The 19,623-nt window shown below is 49.3% G+C and overlaps 1 protein-coding gene across 2 annotated transcripts in view; it reads right to left on the bottom strand.

Annotated features, from left to right (window-relative positions):
• JSRP1 (junctional sarcoplasmic reticulum protein 1) overlaps positions 1 to 19,623 on the bottom strand; it is a 43,086-nt gene that overhangs the window by 6,086 nt on the left and 17,377 nt on the right. Inside the window, exons 2-5 of one of the 2 annotated variants that reach the window (XM_053291882.1) lie at positions 19,089 to 19,293; positions 7,973 to 8,111; positions 6,934 to 6,980; positions 4,958 to 5,318 (exon numbers count right to left, since the gene is read on the bottom strand). In XM_053291882.1, coding sequence (XP_053147857.1) covers positions 4,958 to 5,318; positions 6,934 to 6,980; positions 7,973 to 8,090 — 526 coding nt within the window. In that variant the 5' untranslated portion in view covers positions 8,091 to 8,111; positions 19,089 to 19,293. Of the gene's footprint in view, positions 1 to 4,957; positions 5,319 to 6,933; positions 6,981 to 7,972; positions 8,112 to 18,731; positions 18,982 to 19,088; positions 19,294 to 19,623 lie in introns of those variants that run through there. The other variant, XM_053291881.1, reaches the window with a different exon arrangement.

Raw genomic sequence — 19,623 nt, 5'->3', positions numbered from 1 at the left:
TGGTGTGTGAACATGCACACACTCTCTCCTGAAGGAGATTCAGGGTAGAAGCCCTGTCTGTAAAGCCTCCAGTTAAGTTACACACAGTGCCCCTGCAAATGCTGCTGGAAGCCTACAGGCAGGAGTTGAGGGCATGCCCTCTCTCCTGCTGATACTCCCCTGCAACTGGTACTCAGAGGCATCCTGCCTTTGAGGCTGGAGGTGGCCTATAGCCCTCCGACTAGTAGCCACCGATAGACCTCTTCTCCATGAAGTGATCCAAGCTCCTCTTAAAGCCATCCAGGTTGATGGCTGTCACCTCATCTTGTGTCAGGGAATTCCACAAGTGGGTTATGCGTTGTGTGAAAGAAATACTTCCATTTGCGCATTCTACATTTCCTGGCAATCAACTTCATGGGATGACCACTTTGCTGCTTACCCCTGCTTCTAGATCATTGATGAATAAATTAAAAAGCACCGATCCCAGTACAGATCCCTGGGGGACCCCACTTCTTACTTCCCTCCATTGTGAACACTCTCCATTGATACCTACCCTCTGTTTTCTGTCCTTCAACCAGTTAGCAATCCACACATGTACTTATCCCCTTATCCCATGACCACTAAGTTTCCTCAGGAGTCTTTGATGAGGAAAGTCTTTTAACTTTGTCAAAAGCTTTTTGGAAGTCCAGGTAGACTATGTCAACTGGATCACCTCGATCCACACACTCGTTGACACTCTCAAAGAGCTCAAAAATGTTGGCAAGGCAAGATTTACAGTGGGTATAAGAAAGAATCACCCCCTTTGATAGACCTTAAATTCTGGTTCCCTTACATCCTGAAATGAAAACACAAAGAAAATTCCCTTCACCAGCTGTACTTATCCAATGCAACCTATAACATCCAACTGAAAAACATCACAATTACAGTCCTGAAAAAGTGTCAGAGACAAAAAACAAGAATTACTGAGATTGAAAAAGGATCACCCCCACCCCCAATGTCAATATTTTGTTGAACCACCTTTTGCTTTAATAACAGCCTTGAGTCTGTCGGGATACTTCTCTATCAACCTTGCACATCTAGACAGAGCAATATTTGCCCACTCCTCCATACAGAACTGTTCAAGTTCGGTCACATTGGATGGTAGGTGTTGGTGGACTGCTCTCCTCCCTGGATCCGGTTGGCCCTCCAAACTGGATGGAAGAGCAAGGAGGAAACTGGTAAGAGAGGTTACCAAGAGGCCAATGGCCACTCTGAAGGAGTTAAAGGACTTCATGGCAAAGAGTGGTTGTTCTGTGCATGGGACAACAATTTCACGAGCACTCCACAGATGTGGCTTGTTCGGGAGGGTCGCAAGGAGAAAGCCACTTCTCAAGAAAGGCCACATTAAAGCTCGTTTGAGCTTTGCCAGAAGGCACCTTGAAGATTCTGGTGCCAAATGGAAAAAGGTCTTATGGTCAGATGAGACCAAGATTGAACTATTTGGCCTCAACACCAAACAGTACACCTGGCGTAAATCCAACGCAGCTCACCATCCACAACACACCATACCTACAGTGAAGCATGGAGGTGGCAGCATCCTGTTGTGGGGGTGTTTCTCTGCCTCAGGGACTGGGGCTCTTGTTAGGGTAGAAGGAAAAATGGATGGGGCAAAATACCGTCAGATTCTGGAAGAAAACCTGCTACCCTCTGCCAGACAGTTGAGGATGGGCAGAAGATTCACCTTTCAACATGACAACGATCATGACAACATGACAAACAGCAAAATTGACCACACAGTGGCTGAAGGAGAAAAAAGTGAACGTCCTCATGTGGCCCAGTCAGAGCCCAGACCTAAATCCCATAGAAAATCTGTGGGGAGATTTGAAGATAGCAGTCCACCAACACCTACCATCCAATGTGACCGAACTTGAACAGTTCTGTATGGAGGAGTGGGCAAATATTGCTCCGTCTAGATGTGCAAGGTTGATAGAGAAGTATCCCAACAGACTCAAGGCTGTTATTAAAGCAAAAGGTGGTTCAACAAAATATTGACACTGGTGGGGGGTGATCCTTTTTCAATCTCAGTAATTCTTGTTTTTTATTTCTGACACTTTTTCTGGACTGTAATTGTGATGTTTTTCAGTTGGATGTTATAGGTTGCATTGGATAAGTACAGCTGGTGAAGGGAATTTTCTTTGTGTTTTCATTTCAGGATGTAAGGGAACCGGAATTTAAGGTCTATCAAAGGGGGTGATTCTTTCCTATACCCACTGTAACTTCTCTACAATCTCATCCTCTTTAATAATCCATTTCACTCCCTCATTGTCTAAGGGTCCAACCGTCTCCCTGGTGGGTTTCCTGCTTCTGATGTATTTAAAGATGTTTTTGTTATTCCCCTTGATACTTTTGGCTAAATGTTCCTCAAACTCTCTTTTGGCCCCCCTTATTGTCACCTTGCATTTCTTTTGCCAGAGTTTGTGTTCCTTTCTGTTCTCTTCTTCTGGACAGGCCTTCCAATTTCAGAAGAAAGTCTTCTTCCCTTTTATGGCTTCCTTGACATTATCTATTAGCCATGCTGGCATCCTCCTGGACTTAGTGGTACCTTTCCTCCTTCGGGGTATAAAATCTAACAGGGCTTTTAGTATTGTGGTTTTGAGTAAATTCCATGCATCCTGGATTGAAGCGACTCTCCTGATTTCCCCTTTCAGCTTTCTTTTCACCATACTACTCATTTTGGAGAAGTTTCCTCTTCTGAAATTCAAAATGTCCGTGTTAGACTTCCTTGATGATTCTCTTCCCGCATGTATGCTGAATTTGATCGCACTATGGTCACTGTTCCCTAAAGGGTCGATGACACTGAAATCACACACCAGGTCCCAGGTGCCACTCAGGATTAAGTCCAAGGTCGCCTTCTCTCTGGTTGGCTCCAAGACCAACTGTTCTAGGGCACAGTCATTCAGTGAATCTAGAAATTTGACCTCTTTGTCGTTACCTGACTGTGAATTTACCCAGTCTATGTGTGGGTAATTGAAGTCACCCATAATTACAGCCCTGCCTCTCCTTGACGCCTCCCTGATTTCCTCCTGCAACTCCCAGTCACTGTCAGCATTTTGATCCGGAGGGCGATAGCACATCCCCAGTAGCACGTTCCCTTTCAGGCCTTGTATTGGCACCCACAGGGTTTCTGTGGAGGACTCCAGTCCACCCAGGTTTTCTAGCTTGTTAGATTCTATCCCTTCCTTAACATACAGTGCTACCCCTCCTCCAAGGCGCCCCTCCCTGTCCTTTCTATAGAGTTTATACCCAGGGATAACAGTGTCCCACCGGTTCTCACTGTTCCACCATGTTTCTGTTATGCCCACTATATCTATTTCTGCGTTAGCAACCAAGCACTCCAGCTCACCCATCTTGGCTGGGAGGCTTCTGGCATTGGCATATAAGCACCTATACACTGAATCTCTTCCCTGGTGTCTGCTTCTTTCTTTGGACTCTTTGACCAGCTGGCACAGGCTCCCGTCTGCTCTTTATGCGGTTCTGCTCTGTCCCCTTCTGTTTTATCGGAATCCTTTGCACCCTCGCACTTTAAAGGATGGCTTTTGCCAAACGGGATACTGCCCAGCTCCCATCGGCTATTTCCCAGGCGTCATTTTAAAAGCTGCTCTGCAACCTTTTTTATTTTAAGCACCAGCAGTCTGGTTCCATCTTGGTTCAAGTGCAGCCTGTCCCTTTTGTACAGGCCTTGCTTGCCCCAAAATGTATCCCAGTGCCTAACAAATCTAAACCCCTCCTCCCGGCACCAAGGTCTCATCCATGCATTGAAACCCCTCAGCTCTGCCTGTCTCACTGTATCTGCACGTGGAACAGGTAGCATTTCTGAGAATGCTACCTTGGGGGTCCTGGACTTCAATACGCTACCTATCAGTCTAAATTTGGCTTCCAGGACCTCCCAACTACATTTCCCCACATCGTTGGTGCCGACATGCACCACGACAGCTGTCTCCTCCCCAGCACTGCCTAGGAGCCTGTCTAGACGCTGCGTAATGTCCGCAACGTTCGCAACAGGGAGGCAAGTCACCGTGCGGTCAACACGTGGGTCACAAACCCATCTCTCTATCCCTCTGATAGAATCACCAACTACAAGGAGGCCCCCACCCCTCAGAGGAGTATCCCCTGTGCAAGAGGATATGGGCTCATCACCCATGGAAAGCGTCCCTTCTAAAGGAGCATTTCCCTCTTCCTCAGACCGATGTCCTCCTTCCCTGAGACCTTCATTTGACAGCAGTAGAGCTATCAGCCCTGGAATGGGATGCCTCTACCACGTCCCTGAAGGTCTCATCCACATGCCTCTCTCTCTCCCTGAGCTTCTCCAGATCCGCCACCTTGGTCTTGAGGAAACGAACTTGTTCCCTGAGAGCCAGGAGCTCCTTGCACCAAGCACACACCCATGACTTCTGCCCACGAGGCAAAGAGTCATACATGTGGCACTCTGTGAGTCATGTGACACTGGGAAGCGCCCCCTTCCCTGCTGACTTTCTATCTAACAGGATACTGCCCAGTATCCTGTTTCCAACAAAGGACAGCCAGACTCCTCTGGGAAACCAGAAAGCCAGGCATGAAAGCAACCATCCTCTCTGCTGTCGCCTGCCCCCAGAAATTGGGGTTCAGTGGCACATATTTAGGTAAACTGGCCTCTTCCTGGATTCTTTGAATTATCCCCCCAACAGCTGTGTTTTGCTTTGGGAGGCCAGAATCCCCTTGGCATTCCCATGGTAACCCCCCCCGACACACTTCCACCTGGGCTGCACAACTTTGGCCCTCCTGCTGTTGTTGGACTACAACGCTCATCACTCCCAGTGGCCAACAGCTAGGGATTGTGGGAGTGGCAGTCCAACACCTTCTGGAGGGCCAAAATTGTGCCAAGCTCACCTCCACCTTGGTCTGGATGGCCACTTAAGTGCCGTTTCTGCAGCAAAGAGATATTTGACAAGGAAATCTTTACCCGATGAAGCAGCCGGCCGGGCTTTCTCCGCTGGCTTCTCTGCCCGCAGCGTCTTTTCGGACACCTTTTCAGCTCTGGGCGCTTTCTCCGGCGCCTTCTCTGCCCGTGGCAGTTTCTCCGGCGTCTTCTCTGTCCCGGGCACCTTTTCCGCCCATGGCGCTCTCTCGGCCCTCAGTACTTTCTCTGCTACTTGCTCTGCCCGGGGCAGTTTCTCTGGGGCCTTTTGTGGGGCCGGGTGCTTGTCTGCCTCCAATGACCTTCCTGGCAGGGCTGCGGGGGTGGCTTCACTCATGCTGTCTACGAATTCATCCAGATCTTTCGTGATGACGTGAAGCTTGTTGGTGTCTTCCTTCTCTAGGCCCTGAAATATTAACAGAGAGCAATTAGGCGAAACTCCGGTTTTTGGTGTGCTCACACACACACACACACACACACACACACACACACACACACACACGGCCTGAAAAACGTGTTTATATTGCGAGCGAGCGAGCGAGCGCGCACGCACACACACACACACAGAGCTGGGAATCAAATGCAAAAGCAACTGTTGGCTTGAATTGTTGAGACTGGGAAGAAGGTCTGGCTATTGTTAAACAGCTTGAACTGCAAGCAGACAAGAAACAGATCTGTTTGGGGGTAGCCTGAATCATACAATCGGGGGCCAGACCCCTTGAGCACTGTTGAGAGTTTGCAGAATTAAAGCAGAGGGTCCCACATGGCACTTTACAGTCTCTGGCAACTTGTTTTTGGACTACAACTCCCATCATCTCTGGCCTTCGGCCATTGTGCCAGGGATAATGAGAGTTATCGTCCAAAACCAGGAAGTTACCTAAGATGGGCGCTTTATTAGTGAGTCACACACTTCCCTGTGGCCAGGATCCTTGCATAAGGGTCCACTCACAAGTAAGCCCCATTCAGCAAAAGTGATTTCCAAAGTTAAGTGATTTCCAAAGCTTCTGGTTTGCAGGTTCTGGCTGTTTTATTGCTTCACAGGAAGCTGCTGCCTACTGAGCCAGACCCTTGGTCCACCTAGCTCAGGATTGCCTACACTGACTGGCAGCAGTTTTCCAGGGTTTCAGGCAGGGGTCTTTTTTGGCCCTACAACAGAGATGCTGCCAGGGATATAACCCGGGACCTCTTCTTCTGCATGGGTTCTACCATTCAGCTCCACCTCCTCCTGGGGAATCTGTTCTGTTTGGGAATGTCGTGTTCTTGGTCTCTTTTCTGCCCCAGATCAAATGATGGAGGGTTGCTGGTGGCTGCTTCTGGGGAGTGTTTTGGGCTGTGTCTGAACCGTGCCATTGAAAACAAGCATTTTGACATTGAAACCTGTCGACAGATAGATGAATGTTTCAAACAATTCTTCTCTGAGAAAAGGAGACAGGATGCCAAGTCTTCCCTGAGCGGCAACAGAGAGGACAAAATAACCCGGGGTCTGGCTACCAGCCGGCCTGTCCTGTGTTTTGGCACTTGGCGCTGAAGTATTCTGTGTGCCTAGCCATCCCTTCCAGGGGAGATTTGTGAGCTCACGCAGCAAGGATTTTTGGGGAACCTGCCAAGTGTAGAGGCAGGGAAGGATAGCCCTGAACCCAAATGCAGCCCTGTGATCGTCGACAACAGAGGCATTGGGGTCCAGGTACCATTTGCCGCATCTTAGGTGCTGACTACAAGTTTCAGGGTTTCAGCCTCTTCCTCCTCAGGCCTCCAGAGGAAGGAGGGAAATCTCAGTGTAGGTGACAGGACCGAGGAAGCCAGGATGTGGGTTTTACTAGCCAGGCTGCAAAGAACTTGATCTCTGCCTGGGGCTTTGGAGAGCCACTGCCAGTCAGAGCGGACAATCATGGAAAGGCTGCCAACTCGGACTGTTCCTGGAGGTTTTTATTTTTTAAAAAGAAAATCTACCTCAAACCCTCAATACAAAGACATCTCAGGAGATAACCTTTTGATAATGTATCACAGGCTGCAACACTTACGTTTGGGGTGCCGTTGACCTCCTCTTTACTTGCTGCTGTCTTGGCATCTGTGAAAAACACACAGACACAAATAAATGCGGCAACAATGAGGTAAATAGGAAGCTGCCACCTACAGAGTCTGGCCCTTGGTCCAGCTAGCTCAGCATGCTGTACTCTGACTGACAGCATCTGCCCCAAGGTTTCAGACAGGGGTCTTTCTTTGCCAACTACCTGGAAATGCCAGGGACAGAACCCGGGACCCTCTGCATACAAAGCAGGGGGCATTTCCACTGAGCTATAGCCCCATCCCAACTTAGGGAAGTGACATGAACCAACTTCTCCCATATGAACCTGACTGGCCCTTATGAGCAGCCTCGGAGTCCCTGCTCTCTGTCCCATCAGTTTGTGAGATGAGGTGAGCAGGTAAGAAATACAGGGCCTTCTCTCTGTTGGGGCCAAAATGGTGGCATTCCCTCCTGGTGGCGGGAAAGAGCCTGGGGTTAGGCTGTTAGTGTACTGGAAAACCCCAGCATTTAAGGCTGCTTGGATTTTTTTTTAAAAGGCTCCTTTAATTCCAGTCAGCTTTATTTTCTACCCTAAATTAGGAACGCTGGCTCCTAGTTACTGTGTTCCTGCCTGTTGTGATATGTACTGGCGTTATCTTGTTGCTTGTTTCAGTTTTGCTGCATAATATTTTGCATTCACTTATTTCTCTTTGACATTTTGTAAGCCGCTCTGATTCTTTTCTGCAGGAAAGCAAGGTACAAAATATTCACGAAAACTAAAGGATGTGATTTTTTTGGGCAAATTTTGAACAGTGGAGAAAAGTTGTTTGGCAGGATAGCTTGTGTCCTGCATTAGGTTTCCTATGCCCCCCCCCGCCACCCACTAAAACCTTTATTCCATTACGTATGTGGCAGAAATTAAATATAGGATGGAAAAGGCTTCGCCTGTTGAATGTCTGCCTGTGGATTGGAGGATCTCCCAGAAAAAGGAACCGAGGACTTCCTAGAAAAAGACAGCAGCTTCCCTAAGCCACATACAGATATAAAATACGTACCTGCTTTTCCGTCCTCTTTCAGTGGTTTCTGAATGCTCTCCTTCTGAGCTGGCAGCTCTTTTAAAGATTCTGTGCCTTCCTCATCTCTCTCCAATATTTCGCAAGGTCCTGTGGCCATCTCACCTCCTTGGACTTCTTGCTAAACACAATGAAGATAAGAAGACAGGGAGCTAGGATCAGTTTTTGGAGCGAAACAACAATAATTAATAATTAATCCCCAAATGATGTGTGTTTCAGTGGGCGGGGGGGGGCACACAGTTGTACTGTAAGGGTTAGGGGTAGGGGTAGGGCATTATCATCTTAATACATGTAAAAGGCTACAAAATACTATTTTCCTGCCTGCCCTTCTAGCCATAGGCGGAGATGCTGTGATGTTGTGGAATATTCACAAACATTCTAGCTGTTCAGGGAAAGGTGCCGGCAATGGAATGTTGACGGGTTCTGTGACTTCTGGAAAGAAAGGGAAAGGATAGTTTGGAGGGGAATGGGAAAAACCCTTCAGAAAGGCTTTGGGACAGGAGGTTGGGGCAGGAATTGAGGGCAAGGAGGCTGGCTAAGACGTGGGTGGCAGAGTGAAAAGAGCTGGAGGATCTGGGAGACAGAGGCCACATTTCACAGACAGACAAGTGTAAACTCTGTTAAAATAATGGGTCAAGTCCGTCACAACCCGACGCCTACAGGTTGGCTTTCTGGGAGGACATTTCTCCCCTCTGCTGCTGTCCTCCCCCACTCTCCTGCTTCTGTGTCACAATATTGCACGTAATTTGTATTGTCCGTCTTCTGCTTATGATCCTTCTCTCTTGATCTGGCGCTTTTGCCACTTTGAGGACAGGAGCCAAGTTTTCCAAAATCCGTCATTTCCTTTTTCAGAGAGGGAGGATCAGAAGGTACGTGCGGCTGGGCATGGGGGCAAAGGGGTGGTAATCGCCCAGGCCCTTGGACGGCGGTTGAATTTCCCTCCTGGACGGGACAAGGCTTCATTCACACTCCAACGCAGGAGCCCAGGGCCTGGTCTGTGCGCTCATCGTTTCGGCAGTTTTCTAAGAATAGGGGTGTGAAACCGAGGATGCTGGAGGGTGTCCAAGCAGGGTAATATCATCCTCATTTCCCAGCCACCTCCTTCCCCAGCAGTTGTTACGAGATGTAAGCGTCTGTCCAGGCAACCCCTCGCCGCCCCCCCACCCGATGATCTGAACTGCGGCAGGCATGACGCCACTCTAGGGAAATAGGAGTCGCCACTGGGCCACGGAGAGGACCCTGCTCTGCCCGCTCCCTCGTCTTCAGCCTTTGGGCCAGCTGACAGAAAGAAAGGCAAGCGGCAGGTGTGGGGATTCCACTCTCATTTTATGCTTAGGAGGGGAATATTTTTGTGTACCCCACAGAGCCACACCCAAATTATTCGAATCGATCTCCCAGAATCATCTCGAATCGCACTAGACTTCATCCCTGGCACCTCTCTCTCTCTCTCTCTCTCTCTCTCTCTCTCTCTCTCTCTCTCTCTCACACACACACACACACACACACACACACACACACACACGGCCCACCCACAGACCCACCCCAAACCTCCACTCCTTATGTACTACTTTTCTGCTAGCAGAAAATCATAATATGATCCCTAACCCTAACCCTGATTTTCAGGGCTTTTAGCTGTTTTATTGGTTTTATTGTATTTTGATAGTTTGATTTTGTTAATTTGTTTTTAATTGTTTTTATCATGCTGTGAATCACTCTGAGCCATTTTGGAAGGGCGGTATATAAATCTAATAAACAAACAAACAAACAAACAAACAAACAAATGGTTTTACTCGTGGTTGTTTTATTGTATTTATGGTTTGTGGATCACCTAGAGCCTTCGGAGACAGGCAGTGTAGAAATTACATTAATAATAATAGCAGCAGCAGCAGCAGCAACAACAAGGACAACATTGCAGGGAACACTTTTCAATTCAGTTAAACCAAGAGAACAATTTTATCCGCTTTATCTACATAGGAAGCTGCCTTCTACTGAGTCAGACCATTGCTGATGGTTGAGTCGCTTGCTATTATCATAGGACCATAGGAAGCTGCCTTTGTCTGTTGGTCCGTCTAGCTCAGTATTGTCTTCACAGACTGGCAGCGGCTTCTCCGAGGGTGCAGGAAGGAGTCTCTCTCAGCCCTGTCTGGAGATGCCGAGGAGGGAACGTGGAACCTTCTGCATTACAAACATGCAGGCGCTCTTCCCAGAGCAGCCCCATCCCCTTAGGGGAACATCTTACAGGGCTCACATGTAGTCTCCCATGCAAATACAAACCAGGACAAACCCCGCTTAGCAATGGGGACAATTCTTGCTCACTACCACTAGACCAGCTCTCCTCTCTTAAACAAATCCACAAACATGTCCACCTTCTGCAAAAATTCACCAAAAATCAGCCCTTTGCCCAATCCCTCTACAATTGGGATGGTAGCCTCCACCCATTAGGCACTACCACCGCACCACACTATTTTTCCCCTGGGACCCAAAATTCGAGCAGACGTCACATCAGACCTTTTTGCATTGAAGTCAATGGGAGGCAAAAAGGCGGGAAATTCAAATAGACGTCATTGCTCAAAATGGAGGGTGGAAAAGAAGGCCACAAGATGGAGGGCTGAAATATCCTAATATTCGAATCCGAAACAGGGGTGATTCGTTTCGTATCCGAAATTTTTTGGAAATCGTTGGGGGTGATTCGGTTTGGATCCGAATCACCCAAAATTGGCTGTTTCGGGTACAGATCATTCTGTACCCGAAACGTTTCGCACATCCCTACAGGAGAGGAGAGCTGGTCTGGTGGTAGCAAGCACGACTTGTTCCCTTAGCTAAGAAGGGTCCACCCTGGTTGCATCTGAATGGGAGACTAGAAGTGTGAGCACTGGAAGAGATTCCCCTCAGGGGATGATGCAGCCGCTCTGGGAAGAGCATCTAGGTTCCAAGTTCCCTCCCTGGCAGCTTCTCCAAGATAGGGCTGAGAGAGATTCCTGCCTGTAACCTTGGAGAAGCCGCTGCCAGTCTGTGAAGACAATACTGAGCGAGATGGACCAATGGTCTGACTCAGTATATGGCAACTTCCTATGTTCCTAGACTCTTACTCTTGGGATTAAACCTTTTACAGGTGCAGAAGTTAACCTGGCCCTCCAGTTCTAATTTCAGAAAGGAGAAAAATGGTTTCCCTCGGCAGTCAGAAGCTGCGAAAACTCTCATTTCATACAGGCAATGAGTTATTCTGCCCTTGGGCTCTAAACTCTGATTGATGTGGCATCAGAGAGCAGGCCTGGACATGTTACCTGTATGTGTGCATGTGCACGCACACACGTACACACTAGGGCAGGCACACACCCACCCCAACATTTCACAGCAGAGATCAGGATCATGCCTTCACACCTGTATGTTCATTCTATGATAGCAAATTAGAGTGGATTCATGGTGTCTCCTTGAAAATCTCATTTACTATCATAGAATCCACACTCAGAATACCTCAGAAAGAACAGAACCCTGTACCCCATGGGTTAGCAACCCATGGGGGTGGTTGGCACCCTCTGTGCACTACACCACCACTCGCTCTGGGCCACCCCAGCACCCCCCAAGTGCACTTATGGGGCTGCTGAAAGCTCCATTATACCACCTTATGAGGAAAAACCTTAAAGACGCGTAAACTTCAACAATTCACCAAAAACCAGCCCTCTGCCCAAATCCTTTGAAAAAATTCAGGTAGCTTCCTTGCCCCTACCCGGCACTACCACCAACCCCACACCGCTCTAGGCCACCCCTTTCCCCCTGACGTGAAGCGATACACCCTCCATTATACCTAATGGGGGGAACCTTAAAGACGCATAAACTTCAACAATTCACCAAAAATCAGCCCTTCGCCCAATCACTCTGAAATTGGGGTGGTAGCCTCCACCCATTAGGCACTACCACCCATTAGGCACTACCACCCCACCCCACGCTTTTGGCCCAGATCCCACGTTATGCCCCCAATCTGCCCCAAAGACACTAAAACTTCAAAAATTCACCAAAAATCAGCCCTTTGGCCAATCCCTCTGCAATTTGGGTGGTAGCCTCCACCCATTGGGCACTACCACCCCACCCCACTCTTTTGGCTCCAGGACCCGTTTTTAAAATCTGAATCGATTCGGATTCAGATTCGGATTAATTCAGATCCGAATCGAATCAGGGGTGATTCGGATGGGCAATATTTGGATACAAAACAGAACAGGGGTGTTTCGGTTCAGATCCGAATCGAAACACCAAAAATCCGAATTGCACACCCCTACTCTCCTGGGGTCTGTAAGGGATAGTCTGTAAGGGAGAGAAATACCGACAAGGTCTGCTTATGTGTAGAAGAGAAATTAATACCTTTTCCTTTGGAAAGGGTGGCTTCGGCTTGGATGAGCCTGGACTCTCTCCCCAGCCTAGTCCAAGGCTGTCCTCCTTGAATGGTTTGTACTCGTTTTAATGTCTGCGTGTTTGTTTTATGGTTTCTGTTTGGCTCACTTTTGGCAAGCAATCATGGCTCACCAACATAGGAAGCTGCTGTATACTGAGTCAGACCCTTGGTCCATCTAATTCAGTCTTGTCTTCACAGACTGGCAGCGGCTTCTCCAAGGTGGCAGGCAGGAGTCTCTCTCAGCCCTATCTTGGAGATGCTGCCAGGGAGGGAAATTGATTGCCGGGAAATATAGGACCAGCAAACGGAAGTATTTTTTCACACAACGCACAATCCACTTCGGAGTTCTCTGCCACAAGATGTGGTGACAGCCAACAACCTGGATGGCTTGAAGAGGGGTTTGGATCACTTCATGGAGGAGAGGTCTATCAACGGCTACTAGTCGGAGGGCTATAGGCCACCTCCAGCCTCAAAGACAGGATGCCTCTGAGGACCAGTTGCAGGAGAGTCACAGCAAGAGGGACAGCATGCCCGCAACTCCTTCCAGTGGATCTGGTGGGCCAGTGTGTGAAACAGGATGCTGGACTAGATGGGCCTTGGGCCTGATCCAGCAGGGCTGTTCTGATGTTCTTATGCAACTTGGAACCTTCTGTTCTTCCCAGAGGGGCCCCATCTCCCTGAGGGGAATCTCTTACAGTGCTCACACTTCTAGTCTCCCTTTCATATGCAACCAGGGCAGACCTTGCTTAGCTAAGGGGACAAGTCATGCTTGCCACCACAAGACCAGCTCTCCTCGCCTCATCACTTATCTGTATGTCGTTTCATTGCTTAGAAAGCATTATTTTAGAAAAGTACTTCCTGCGAGCCTGCTTCCTGTGTGTCTCTGAATGAGTCACTGTTCTGGCGTGCTTCTCTGGAGGGCAGAGAATTGTGCCGCGTCTCTGCATTGCGAGTGACCCTGCGCAATCCAGTCCATGCCCGATGCAGGGACATGGTTTAATTACCTGCCTCCTGGTGAAGCCTGATTGAAAGAGAGCGAGGATGGAGCAGAGAATGATGCAGAGATGCAGCAGGCACCCTCCTCTGTTGTTAACGCTGCTGTACATGAGAATGCCAGAAGAGTGTGGAGGAGACCTTTACTTACTTACTTAATTTATTTATCTGTTGTATTTCTGTACCACCTGACATGTACATCCCTAGCTGGTGTAAAAAGGTAAAGTTGTGCCGTCGAGTCGGTGTCGACTCGTGGCAACCACAGAGCCCTGTGGTTGTCTCTGGCAGAATACAGGAGGGGTTGACCATTGCCATCTGCCGCGCAGGATGAGTTGATGCCTTTCAGCATTTTCCTGTATCGCTGCTGGCCGATAGAGGTGTTTCCCATAGTCTGGGAAACAGACCAGTGGGGATTCGAACCGACAACCTCAGGCTTACTAGTCAAGTAATTTCCCCGCGGTGCCATTAGGTGGTGTACATAAGTTAAAATACAATCTAAAAACAAGATAAAATCATTAAAACAATTGATATAAAATTAATTACAATTAATTAAAAGCCTGAGAAAACAGGTGTGTCTTGAGGGCCTTCCTAAAAGCAAACAGAGAAGGAGATGCTCTTATTTCAGCAGGGAGCATCTTCCAAAGTCCCGGGGCAGCCACAGAGAAGGCCTGGTCCCGAGTTGCAACTGTAACTGGACCTCCCCGGATGATCTTCATAGGCAACAAGGTTCATGACAAAGGAGGTGCTCTCTTAAATACCCTGGACCTAAGCCATTCAGGGCTTTATAGGTAATAACCAACATTTCGTATTTCTCTCCGAAACATATTGGCAGCCTGTGCAGTTCTTGTAGGAGTGCTTATCTTTCAGGCTATCCCAGAGACCAGTCTGGGCTGCCACATTCTCAGACGCGGAGCCTGACCGCCAGCGGCCCGGGTGTGGCCACAGCGGCGGCCCCGCTCACCCCGCCCCACGCGTCAAGACGTCAGACGCGGGCGGCATGGACGGAGCCTTGAGGCTTCGTTAGGGAGTTGGAGTCCAACTTGCAAAGGGGCCGCATGGCCCCTTCGGGAGCTAAACTAAGGCTGGTGCTGCATTAGCAGAGCAGCCAGGAGCGGCCATTTAACTCCCAAACGGGGGCTGTGTGGGCCCCGCTTGGGGGCTAAACCAGCACCCCAGCATTTGACGTCAGACGCGCGCAGGCGGGGTTGTCGGGGCTGCAAGGCGTGGCCCCTAATTGGGTGCAGCCCGGGTTCTTTGAACCCCTTCGCCCAATGGTGGCTCCACCCCTGCACATTCTGCACCACCTGTAGTTTCTGGACAACATACAAAGGCAGCCCTTTGTAGATTGCATCACAGCAGTCAAGCCTGGAGCATATGTACCACTGTTCTAAGGTCATTTCTCTTACTTTACTTAACAGCCGAGTGGCCAGGAACTGAGTCTGTCATGTTCCTCAGGCCCACATTCCTAGCCCTTTACCTTTTGTTTCTTATTTAAAAAAAACACCAAAGCTTAAGAACCATGAGGACTAGAAAGTTTATTTAAAGAACAAAACAAAACTGCCAACTGAACTTCTCAAGGTTCTAAAAGGAAATCCTAAGAGCTACTGTCACTGAGCCCCACCCTGGCTTTAAAGGAGAAGCCATCTGGCAGGCTGACTGCTCATTTCACAGGGAGGGGAGTCACTGAGTCAGCAGATGTGCCTTTCTGTCACTCACTCCACCTCTGCTTTCTCTCCCTCCCTCTCTCTCCTCCTTTTGGTCAGAGACGGCTGCAGTCATAGGCAGCTGAGGGATCCGTCACCCCCTCCTCCCGTGCCTCCCCTCCCAGCCAAATTCTGCACCAAATGATCCCATATCCCGCAGCTAGAAATCATGATGCAAAATGATACAACAGTGAGACAGGAGGACACCTGATTAAAAACAAGTGGCCTCCAAATTCTTGACACATACACACAATACAGAAGTCAATTGAATTCATATTCAAGGGAGCAGTTTGTTCTTTTATATTTCTTATGGGGTCGCTAACAAATGCATTTGTTTATTTTATGATGATGATGATGATAATAATAATAATTCAATTTCTGTACCGCCTTCCAAAAATGGCTCAGTGCGGTTTACACAGAGGAATAACAAACAAATAAGATGGATCCCTGTCCCCAAAGGGCTCACATTCTAAAAAGAAACATAAGATAGACACCAGCAACAGTCACTGGAAGTACTGTGCTGCAGGTGGATAGGGCCTATTCCTATTAAATTACTATTATTATTACTACATACATAGGAAAATTATGTTTGCACACATACACACTCACTTATATTTTTAAATATATATTTAAAATTTAAAATATAATTATATTTATATAATCATATTGTATAAGTATTCTATAGATACAGAAATAATACAGATATATTTATATTTAAATATAAACATATTACATTTCAATTTGCAATACATTTCCATATGCGTTTGTTTTATAGCTGCTTCCCTCATACACATAAAGGGATCTTATGTAGGTTTAAAAGGTAAAAGGTAAAGGGTGCCGTCAAGTCAGTGTGGATTCCTGGCGCCCACAGAGCCCTGTGGTTGTCTCTGGTAGAATACAGGAGGGGTTGACCATTGCCTCCTCCCACACAGTATGAGATGATGCCTTTCAGCATCTTCCTATATCACTGCTGCCCGGTATAGGTGTTTCCCATAGTCTGGGAAACATAGTTTGGGAAACATACCAGCGGGGATTCGAACCAGCAACCTCTGACTTGCAGGTCAGATTTCACTAAAGGTTTATTCAGCAACAACTCAATTTTCTCCTTCTCCTCCCTTTTCCATTCCAACTCCTTCCCGCACAATCTCTGCAGGGCCCCCACTGAGACAAACATCCAAACAACTCAGTGCAAAAGATTACTGGATAGAATACAACATAACTCAGTTCTAATTTGCAATCTGATTAGGTTATAGTCACAACATTATCAAAGAAAGCAAAACCCCCTAAATTGCCAGACAGCGAACACACCTCCGCAGGAGGCCGTTCCAGAGCTGGGGAGCAGCAAATCAGAATATCTTTGCTCTCCTGCCGGGGTGGGGGTCCTATACAGGAAACACCCCCCCCGGACCCTATTGACGGATGCAAAGAAAGGGGCATGTGTCCAGCAGACCAAATGGAATCTGATGCAATGCAGACAAGAGGCCTAGCGCCCGAGGGACCTGGGCTAGATCAGATCCGTGCCTCCCTCTGCAGAAGCCATTTGGGGGAGGGACAAGAAGTGAAGAGAGGTGGTGGGAGCAGGGCCAGGCAACGTGCCACCCACTCCACCGTGGTCCACATCATGGCAGTCTGCCCTGCAGTGCCTGCTTGCCACCCCCAGATGGCAGCAAAGAAGGGCTCATGGGAACAGAGGCGTAACTATAGGGGGGGCAGGGGGGGCACGTGCCCCGGGCGCCATCTTTTTTGGTCACATGGGGGGCGGCGCCATGACAAAATTTTTTTTTAATTTTTTTAAAATTTTTGTTAATACAAATGTTTCCTGCTCAGTGCAGCAGCGCTGCAGCAGTCAAGGGAGCGCGTCGGCGCCCCCTCCCCCATGAGCGGTCCCTTGCGTGCTGCCCGCGGCCCCCCCCCATTGCTTTGCTGGCACCTGGCGGCCAGTCAGTGGCCTGGCTTGGCGGTGGCAGCGGGCGCTTGTGAGGAAAAACCTAAGTATAATGTAGTATGTTGGGGGCGCGGGGGGGGCGCCATTTCAATGCTTGCCCCGGGCGCCGTTTTCCCTAGTTACGCCTCTGCATCATGGGAAAGGGCCCCACCAGGCATGCAAAGGGCCCAAGGGCCCACACTTCAGCAACCCGAGAGCAGCACTGACCCGACTCCCCGGACACACCGACCGGGCCCTGCTCTTTAGCAGAGACAGCTGGCATGTGCACAAGAGCCGCCCCTCTCACTGAGACTTGCGGAACACCCTGCCACATGAGCCGCTGCTGAGAAGAACGTCCATCTTATGTTGGAAACCCTATGCAGGGACCGTGATCAGGAAACCTATCCTGCCAGGGGGTCTTACGCGCTCCCTCAACTCCTTCTCCATTTCTGAATCCAATTCAAAGTGCCTTTGCTTACCTTTAAAGCCCTATATGGCCTGGGACCCAGCAGGATATGGAAAAAAAACAAAAACCCTCCTGGTCCCAGAGGAGCTGCCTGGATGCTGAGGTCATCTTTGGAAGCCTGTGTTTCCACGTGCATTTCATACCTGGCTCCGAAAGTTAAGTGGGTGGCAACCATCAGGGGGACGGCTGCTCTGGTTGCGGGACCGTCTTCTGTATTCTTGGCATCAGGCAAGGACCTTTCTCCACCCCCCCTGCCCCCACCCCCCACACCTTTAACCATGGCCTCAACTGGTCTGAAATCCCACGGCTGGCAGTGCTTTTATTGGTAGTGTGGAGACATTTTAATATTAATCTAAGCTGCCCAAAGAGCGTCATGCTGAAGGCCAGGAGTACACATTTTCAAAACGGTTTTAAGGTTTTAACTTTGTTTTAATGGGTTTCGTTTTTTGGTAAACCGCCCAGAGACTAGAGTTATGCTAAATGCATAAATGCATACCTAAAAATGGATCAGCCATACATGTCTGAACCCTTTCCCCATTTCTGGGGAATAGGAACTGCCCACACCGGGGAGTTTTTCACACAGTGCTTCAGCTCTCGGAATCTGCCACCAACGAAGCCACTTCCAATGAGAATCGCGGCACTGCAGAAGGGGACTTCCTATTTCTGCACCTCAAGAGAAACGACTGGCAGCTGCTCTCGCTTTATCCCGAAAAAGTGACTGAAATACAGGGAGCTTGTGGGGGTTTTCTTCACCCCGGACATAAAGCGGGCTAAGCTTCGACTCGGAAGGAAAAATCCGAGTGGTGTGTGAAGCGCTGCCAAAGATCTTGCAGGGACTTTGGCGAGAATCTGGTGGCCAAAGTGTGAAAGCACACAATCCCTTCCGGGAGAGATTCGAAGTAAAAACACTGTGCAAAAAAGCTCCAGCAGGCACAAGAGACCCCAAGGGGGCAGACAGACTGTGCGTCTCTGTGCACAACGTTGCACACACACACCCCACCACCACACGCACACACACACACACACACACACACTGGGAACCACTTGCCATTTCAGGGCCTTCTTTTTTGCCCCTCCTAACACCCCCCTTTTGCTAGCCGACGGTGGACCCAGAGACCAGGCCCTTTGGCAAACCCTTTGCCCCGGTCAGAAGCCTGCAGCCAAGGCGCCACCAACCCTCCTCCCAAATCAGCAAAGGCCTTCGTCTGTGCAATGGATGGGGGGTGAGTTGGCTTCCAAGAGGGACAGGAAAGGGGGAGAGAGAATACCTTGCCATCTCCATGCCTGGGTCTAGCTGTCCCTAGACCACCAGCCCGGCAGAGGCACGCGAAGCGCTGGAGTGGGGCTCTGCCCGGTGGCTGCTGCTGACTCAACATCAAAGCTCCATCCCGTCCCAAAATAGTTTCCTTGCCCGCCTGGGCCAACCCTTGCAAGGCAGTGGAGTCGCCCCCCCTGCCGCGGATCCGTCAGCATTCAGCCACCTGGCACAGGCAGGGGCACAAAGCCATCATGCCCCCTGGCAGCCAGTTTGTGGCTTGGTGTTTGTTCTTTGAAAGACGGGGACCCAAAGTGTGACAGACGGGCGTGCAAACACACACACACACACACACACAGGCGTGTCATACCTAGGGCTAACGTCCCGCCGTCTCGCCTTCTGCTTGCCGTCTGGATCAGCCTCGCTCTCTCTCTCCCGTCTCACTCCTCACTCGGCACGGCCGTAATATACAGCAACAGGTGCCAGATCTTGTCGGAGGAAAATACCAGCCAATCACGGGGAAACTCTCAGCTGCTGCGGCTTCATTTTTCGGAAGACAAGGAGATGTCTTCACCCTGAGGAGACGGGAACAAAGAATTGGCAAAGGAGGTGCCATCCGTTGTATGTTTTATGGGAATATCTAAAACAAATGGCCAAAAAAACCAACCACCCCCCAAGGTGTGTCTCCCACCCCCACCAGACACACAGGAAGGGACTTCGGAAGCTGCCACCCTGAGTCCAACCCTTGGTCTGTCTAACTCGTTATTGTCTGCACTGACCGGCAGCCAGAGAGACACCTAGGTAGTTTGGGAGCCTGGAACAAAATTAGAGGAGATGAGAGCTGGTCTGGTGGTAGCAAGCATGACTTATCCCCTTAGCTAAGCAGGGTCTGCCTTGGTTGCATA

The sequence above is a fragment of the Hemicordylus capensis genome, chromosome 2 (assembly GCF_027244095.1).
Source record: "Hemicordylus capensis ecotype Gifberg chromosome 2, rHemCap1.1.pri, whole genome shotgun sequence".
Lineage (NCBI taxonomy): Eukaryota > Metazoa > Chordata > Lepidosauria > Squamata > Cordylidae > Hemicordylus > Hemicordylus capensis.
Note: the sequence above shows the minus strand (reverse complement) of the source record. Positions and strands in the feature narration are given on the sequence as shown.